We start from the raw sequence: 8,546 nt of genomic DNA on the forward strand, positions 1-8,546 counted from the left end.
AGACCAACCTGGGCAACACAGTGAGGCCCCCGTCTCTACAAAAAGCTGAAAAACTAACCAGGCATGGTGGCACACGCCTCTAGTCCCAGCTACTAGGGAGGCTGAGGCAGGAGGCTCCCTTCAGCCCAGGAGTTCAAGGATACAATGAGCTGTGATTGTGCCACTGCACTCCAGCCTGGGCAACAAGACCCCATCTCCAAGCAAAAGTGGAGACAGCATCAAATTCCTATGACTGTGGCTTAGAAAAGTTTCCAGAGCTCCATCAAAAGAATTCAGTTCTTTTTTTTTTTTTTCTTGGGCCGGGTTTTGGTTTTGTTCCCCCGGGTTGAGTTGCATTGGGTTGTTTTGGGTTCCTTGCACCTTCCCCTTCCCGGTTTCAGTTGTTTCCCCCCGTCAGCCTCCTGGGTAGTTAGAATTACAGGCGCCTCCCACCACACCTGGCTAATTTTTGTACTTTTAGTAGAGATGAGTTTCACCATGTTGGCCAGGCTGGTCTCAACCTCCTGACCTCAAATGATCCACCTGCCTCGGCCTCCCAAAGTGCTGGGATTATAGGCATGAACCACCGCGCCTGGCCAAAAAGAATCAAGTTCTAAAGAGTCAACTGTTGGCCAGGCACGGTGGCTCACGCCTGTAATCCCAGAACTCTGGGAGGCCGAGGTGGGCAGATCACTTGAGGTCAGGAGTTCAAGACCAGCCTGGCTAACATGATGAAACCCCGTCTCTACTAAAAATACAAAAAAAATTGCTGGGCGTGGTGGTGCACGCCTGTAATCCTAACTACGTGGGAGGGTGAGGTGGTAGTATTACTTGAACTCAGGAGGCAGAGGTTGCAGTGAGCTGAGATTGTGACACTGCACTCCAGCTTGGGTGATAATGAGACTGTCTCCAAAAAAAGGAAAAAAAAAAAGGGAGTCCACTGTTGCTACCTGTATTTGTCTGTTGAGGGTATATGCATATGTGATTTTTAATTTTCATAGGCTATTAAAATGTGACTAATAAAACTCAGAAGTCAACTATTCATATTTCACTTTAGAATAAAAGTTTTAAAGCTTCTACTGTTCGTTCCTCTCTGCCTTGGCATGAATTTTCGCAGTAGCTCCTCAATAAATGATAAATGTGAAAACGTGCATTAAAGTGATCTCGACTGGTACTACCCAGAAACCACTGCAAAAAAGTGACCCAAATGTGGCCTGGGTCCAACCCACAGGTGTGATCTCTGTCACAGCCGAACCAGAGCCACGCTGCGGCAAGTGAACGTGAAAGGATGACAAAAAGCCACGAGGTCTGCTTGCTCCAGGACAAAAGCTGTCCCATGTGTGAATAAGGGGGCCCTCCCCATGCAGTTCTTGGCCGTGCTGGCTGCCACAAAAGCCAAAGCTCGCAGGAGGTACATACGGCAGGTGTAAACGTCTCTGTACGCCATGTGCTCATAATCAGGGAGAATTTTCACAAAACGTCCCGACTTCACGCGAGGGTTTATACCTGAACAGACACAGCAGGGAAAGGGCTAAGGATGGCTCCCTTTTCAGGACTGTGCAAACAGCGTGCATACGACCCAAAGCCCGCCCCTCACCAGTGTGATACAATCCCCTCATGTTTACGCAGCCACCCAGGACACAGGGAGGTGGCTCTGAGAAGCCTGCTGGAGAGAACACTGTGACATGTTTTCCTTCCATAAGTGGCGCCACCAGAAACTCATGGTGGCAGCAACCTTGGGAATCCTTTCCACATTCGGTCACGCTCCTCCCGCAGCCAGCACACGCTAGGCAGGCCCCGGGCCACAGCTCACCGGGGCTCAGGAGGCAGGAGGGCAGGTGTCCTGGCCGGCGAGCATATGGGATGACTGTCTTTGAGAGGATATGGCCCAAGCGGCTTAAGAAACTCAAAGAGCATCTGCCTTGCAGAAATGAAAAAGAAAAAAGAAAAGAAGCTCAAAGAACAGTCAGAAGATGAAAACTTGTGGTATGAGACACGCATAGAAACCCTCTGACCATCAAAAAAAGCCAAGAGTTTCATCCAATGAGCAAGAAATGGGAAAGCCTCTGGGCACTGAAGAAACACCTGCGGGAAGATAGCCTGGGGCCGAGGAGCCTCTGCCTGCTGGTGAATGTCACAGTGACTCTGGCACTGAAGAAACACCTGCGGGAAGACAGCCCGGGGCCGAGGAGCCTCTGCCTGCTGGTGAATGTCACAGGTGACTCCGGAAAGCGGGGGAGCCAGAGAAACATGAAACGGGGCTGGGGGGCTCAGCCTGCCCACAGAACACTGAAGGGAAGGAGAACTTCAGAAGGGGGGCCGCCTCTCCGTACCTGGGGACTTGGACGGAAGGCACCACAGCTGCATTTCCCAATTACCACAGGCAGTCCCATCCTGAAGGTTGGAGGCCCAGAAACCAGAGAAACAGGTAGCTCCAGGAGCACCCACGTCGCTCTGGTGCTGCCTACATTTCTCAGCTCTAAAGGGCCTCTATGCCTAATAAAAGACACTAGTATCCAGAATGGGAGAACGGAGAACAGAGTGTCCCCTCCCTCAATTTCAGTGCTGTTACTACCAGTGCTGTATTCAAAATGTGACTGTAAGATGGTTTCTGAGAAAACAAAAGTATGGACTAAATCACTTTTATTATTTTTCATTGATGTGCACTGTCTGCTTCTGGTACAAAGTTAATCATGGATGATAACAAATAGATTCACTCACGCTTCGCGTAGACGTCCCGACAAGACACGCCTGTGATCTCCAACTTCCGCAAGTTTTCACAAACACCGTACTCTGTAACAAGAAACATTTGCAGAAATTTAAGATCAACAAGTCCTAATGAGACAGACATGGGCAGGTTGCTGACGGCTGGCAGGGGAGGTGTACACCTAACCTCAGCCCCATCTCCAGAGTACATCTGTCACTGTGGAGATTTCACTGACTTCCTCCACATTCAGTCAACACCCTTCTTCACCAATGAAGACATTATTCTCTTTTAGTCAATGTCACCCTTTACAAAATAATAATCTGCATTGTCTATTCTAATAAGCTCGAGAAGCCTAACCACACAAACCAACATCAGACAATCCCTAGTTTATGAACAAGGTGAGGCAGAATTCAGTTGTCTGGACACAGTGCCATGTTTCCATGGAAACAAGGTCACCACTGGTGTTAGGGTCCAGACAGTGCCAGAGGCCAGTCCATCCCACATACTTCCCTGTGCTGCCTGTGTGTTCAGCTCAGCCCAAGCCTAGGAGGGGATCGTGCAAGACATGGGGGAAGGGGTGAACACTGTCCCTTCTCCACTGGCTAGGCTTGGCCAGGGCCCAGTGAAGGGCTCCTGGACACCTCCCCCGTCCCCTGTCCTCAAACCCTCACCTGCTGACAGCACCCTCCTCTCTGTCCCCTACTCCCACCCCACCACAGCTCCACTTTTCACAATCACCAACACCCAGCACATCCCAAGCAAAACCCCAGGTCCTTCAGCTTGGGTCTCCGCTAGCCTTTGAAAGGCAAGACCACCAGGGGCTAATCCACACAACCACAGAACTGCACGTGGGCCAAGAGCTGCTGCCACTGGCGATACCTGCATTCTGAGCTTTCCATGTACTATGTACCATGCCAAGTCATGCTGGGCATCATCACCTCACTGCATCCTACAGCAGGCCCATGAGAGAGGCACCACTGTTGTCTCCACTTTCTCAACAGAGAAAACAAGTGCAGAGAGGTGGCGTGACTCCACAAAGGAACTCGAGCTTATGGTCAGCTGGGACCAAAAATTGAAGCCTAGATCAAAAAGCTTCCTTCACAGTGAGAATGTGGCAGGGACACAACACGGGAGACAGGACGGGGTGGCTGGGTCTCCACATGGACCACTGCAGCTCACACTGACTGTGTTATGCCCTGTGCAGGTGTGAGAGCCTGACAGTCACCTTGAAGGTCAGGACCCTGCCCTGTGGCAGAGAGGGAAACTGGTGCCCAGTGAGGTTGGTGGCCGTCAGAGCTCACTCAGCAGTCATGATACAGGAACAAAGTAAAAAACAGAACCAAAGTACTGCCCCCCATCACATGCCTTTCGATAAGCCCTACTCGCCCGGAGGCCTCGTCCCTTCTTCTTAGTAACACGGATACTATTACCCCGATCCTTCTCTAACTGGAAGCACTGACAGTACTCAAAGTAAAGCTCGAGAAGCAGACAAGGTGGAGACAGCAGTTGAGACGAGGTAGCTGCTACTCAGCAAACCTCTTTCCAGTGGAGCCGTCCAGGCTCCTGCCTTGACAGCATGTCCCCTGCCTCCACTTCTGAACCCCAGGCTCCTGGACGGCCTGCGTCTCCTCTCAGGAGGCCTGCGGGTCCCCCTTAGTGGGAGGACCTGGGAAACCACATCCTATATCCAGTAGGCTCCAATGAGGAGTGCCCAGAGTGGGTCCCCGAATGAACACACCCAGCGAGGAGATGCATTTTAGTTCTTTGGAGAAAGAAACAGGAATGATAAGAGTGAGTCACTGAAGAGCTCCCGCAGAGCCCAGGGAGCTGCTGATTCCGGATCTAGGCCAGGGCTGCCCCGATGGAAACACAATGTGGGCCACAAACAGCATCGACATTTCCTAGGAGCCACATCAAAAAGGGAACAATTAAACAGGTTAAATTCATGGTTATATTTTATTTAACTCAATATAACCAATTATTATCATTTCAACATGTAGTCATTACTGAGTTATCTTTTTTTTAGAGGTGGGGGGTCTCACTATGTTGCCCAGGCTGTAGTGTAGTGGCTACAGGTAAAACATACACACATACATACATTGATTGATGGATGGATGGAGTCTCGCTCTGTTACCCAGGCTGGAATGCAGTGGTGCAATCTCAGGTCACTGCAACTTCCGCCTCCCTGGTTCAAGCGATTCTCCTACCTCACCCTCCTGAGTAGCTGGAACTACAGGCGCACAACACCATGCCGGGCTAATTTTTGTATTTTTAGTAGAGATGGGGTTTCAACTCACCATGTTAGCCAGGCTGGTCTCCAACTCCTGACCACAAGTGATCCGGCCTCCCAGAGTGCTAGGATTACAGGCGTGAGCCACTGTGCATGGCCAGACTTTAAACATTTACTTATCAATTACTTTGTCGTTATGACCAGGGGAGTCAGGGACCCCTGTCTTCACCGCAAACAGGTCTGGGGAGCAGGACCTTTGTCCTCCCTTCAGTCAGGGCCAGGGATGAGGAGCTGAGATGCAGCCTGAAGCAGTCCAGGGGCTGCTCTGACAACCATCCAGGCTGACTCCTGCTAATAATGACAGAGAAAAAACCAACACCAGGTGGGAGTTAAAAATAAAACAAAAGCCGGATGTGGTGGCTCACGCCTATAATCCCACCACTTTGGGAGGCCAAGGTGGGCGGATCACCTGAGGTCGGGGGTTCGTGACCAGCCTGACCATCATGGAGAAACCCCATCTCTACTGACAATACAAAATTAGCCGGGCATGGTGGTGCATGCCTGTTATCCCAGCTACTCGGGAGGCTGAGGCAGGAGAATCGCTTGAACCCGGGAGGCGGAGGTTGTGGTGAGCCGAGATCGCGCCACTGCACTCCAGCCTGGGCAACAAAAGGAAGACTCTGCCTCAAAAAAAAAAAACAAACCCAACACCGGCTCATCTCCTTTGCCTCATGGTCTATGGGCCTCCTGGGTGACTTGGGGCGTCTGACGCTTGCCTGTCAAGCAGGACCAAGGACTGGTAAGAATTTCTTCAGTGAAAATTTGTCAATGATAGAATAATAATGAGGAAAATTCTGCAATTGCCTCCAGAGAATTTTGTTTTAGGCGAACTCTCCAATTGTCCAAGGTGACTGGCTAGAATGGCAAGAATAAATAGGTTTTTAATGAAAATGTCTTGCTACATGGTGAAGTGCTAGAGGGAAATCAAAGAATGATCAGAGAAACACACAGGGACTCTGTGACCGTCTGCTGAGAGGGACTCTCAGCAAAACCAACACTGAGCTGTGGAGGAAAAAGGCAAATGATAAAAAAAGACAGTCTGTGTTACAAGTAACGGGAGCAGCGTCTTCGTTTTTCATCTGTAAGTTAAAGGAACTGGACCGGATCATCTGTAAACTCCCCCTTCCAAGCTGTCAACAGCCTACGATTCTAGTTGGAGAAAAAAGAATATTCACCAGCAAATGTTTACAAATGGGAGGGCGAAGGGGACAGGCGCTGACGCAGAGCAAGGACGGGGAGGGCAGGGCTGGCGGGGTGAGAGCTGTGGCCGCAGGCTGGCAGCCGCCCCACCTCCTGTTCCATTACAATTTTATTTCGGTTATGTTGATACAACACAGTCTGTCCTTCCAAGTGATCACAGGAGTCCAGTTATTTCTGTCAAGTCAGCCAACCAGGAAGGGGCTGCAGACAAAGTGCGGCAACAGGGACTCCACCAGGCCGCGGAGCTCATCCCGCAAGGCGCCTCACCACACAGGAGGGCTGACCCCAGGGAAACGTGTCACCAGGACACAGCTCGAAGCTCAAAAGGGGCCTGTGTGCTCTGTGCAGCTGCCAGACTCTGCCCTGAAGAATCACAGGGCACCTAGTGAGCACTGAAGCAGCCAAGAAGCCCTGGATGGCCAGGTATGCAGTGGGGAGGCACAGGGGGTGCACCTGGACGCAGCCAGACCTAGGCCAGTTCACGCTGACTCCTCTCCATTCCAGAAGTCCAGGGAGCATCTGTCAGTGTGGAAGTCAGAATGCTCAGGCCAAATACCGAGATCAACTAACTATTCAGGTTGAACCAGAGGCCTGGGCGGGGACATCTAACTGCCCACCCATCAGACTGAGGGACCCAGGCCACAGCCCTCCAGAATGCAGTACAATCACTAATTATGGCTTATCAGCTACAGTGAACTCTGGGAGGAACTCCCACAACTAGCACCATCATTTAGTTTCACTTCACAGATTACAAAACATTTTACCTGGTGGCTCACGCCTGTAATCCCAGCACTTTGGGAGGCCAGGGCAGGCAGATTACCTGAGCTCAGGAGTTCAAGACCAGCCTGGGCAACATGGCGAGAGCCCATCTCTACAAAGAATACAAAAATTAGCCAGGCATTGTGGCACACGCCTATGGTCCCCACTACTCAGGAGATTGAGGTGGGAAGACCATCTGAGTCCAGGAGGTGGAGGCTGCAGTGGGCCAAGATAATACCACCGCAATCCAGTCTGAGTGACAGAGCGAAAGAGACCCCATCTCTTAAATACACAGATCTATAGATATATCAGGCAGACCACCCAATAATTACAGCATTTTCTGTGAGGATATAAAGGTCTTTGCACTGATGACAGAAAGAAAACCAATCTGCTTTAAGGCAAGATTCAAACTAGGAGTAGAGGGAGGTAAACAGAGGCAGGTGGAATGAATCTCTGGGCCAGGCCAAGGGGTCGGGACTTCTGCGGCAGGCAGAGGGGAGCCTCAAAAGGCTCCTCAGCAGGGGCAGTGAGCTCGCTGGCAAGGCAGAGGCTCTCAACCCCTTAGACCAATCCCACTCCTTAAAACAAATATTTACTAACACCTCCTGGATCCTCATGAAAGCCAAGAAACGATTCTATACACAATTGTAAACAATTAACATTGCCCTAATTATAACAGGAAGGAATACAGAAATCCATCAAGGTGCGTTTTGCCTGGCTGCTCCGGGCGTGGTCCGAGGACCTGTGGCACAGCATCCCTGGGAGCCCAGCAGGGAGTCCCAGGCCCCACCCGGACCCATTGAATCAGCATCAGCATCTCAGCAAGATACCTGGGATGGCTGGAGGAGCCCTGCACAGGCTGCTAACATCTCTGCCCATGCAGCCCACCATATTCAGCGCTGCCATGGCAACATGCATTTCCAAACAGTTTCTGGGAAAGTTCTGAGCAAAATACAGTTTTAGTTGACAGTATATGAAAAAACTGTATGAAAAACGCTGGGTATAGGTCGGGCACGGTGGTTCACACCTGTAATCCCAGCACCTTGGGAGGCCGGGCAGATCACTTGAGGTCAGGAGTTCAAGAACAGCCTGGCCAACATGGTGAAACCCCGTCTCTACTGAAAATACAAAAATTAGCCGGGTGTGGCAGTGGGAGCCTGTAATCCCAGCTACTCAGGAGGCTGAAGCAAGAGAATCACTTGAATCCAGGAGGTGGAGGTTGCCATGAGTCAAGATTGTGCCACTGCACTGCAGCCTGGGGGACAGTGAGACTCCAATTCAAAAACACAAAACAAAACAAAAAACCAATCGGTCAATGTCACCAAAACCAACCAGAGTCTAACAAACTGTCACAGCCCAGAGGAGGCAGAGGAGGCGCAAGGACTAAATGCCACGGGGGCTCCCAGACAGGATTCTGGGACAGGAAAATGATGTGAGTGAAAACTGCGGCAATCTGAATCAAGTGCAGGCATGGTTAAGGATAACGGATCACTATCGGTCCATTAACTGTGACAAATATGCCATACTAACAGAAGATGCTCACAACTGGGGAAACCACAGCATATGGGAACTCTCTGCCCTTCCTTGCAATTTTTTTTTTTTTTTTTTTTT

At 50.7% G+C, this 8,546-nt stretch overlaps 1 protein-coding gene across 1 annotated transcript in view; it reads right to left on the bottom strand.

Annotated features, from left to right (window-relative positions):
• FBXO31 (F-box protein 31) overlaps positions 1-8,546 on the bottom strand; it is a 72,041-nt gene that overhangs the window by 33,481 nt on the left and 30,014 nt on the right. The window contains exon 2 of the mRNA XM_011971685.1: positions 2,701-2,772. Within this exon, the coding sequence (XP_011827075.1) occupies positions 2,701-2,772 (72 nt within the window). The remainder of the gene's footprint in view (positions 1-2,700; positions 2,773-8,546) is intronic.

Source organism: Mandrillus leucophaeus, unplaced genomic scaffold (genome assembly GCF_000951045.1).
Source record: "Mandrillus leucophaeus isolate KB7577 unplaced genomic scaffold, Mleu.le_1.0 Scaffold10, whole genome shotgun sequence".
Classification (NCBI taxonomy): domain Eukaryota; kingdom Metazoa; phylum Chordata; class Mammalia; order Primates; family Cercopithecidae; genus Mandrillus; species Mandrillus leucophaeus.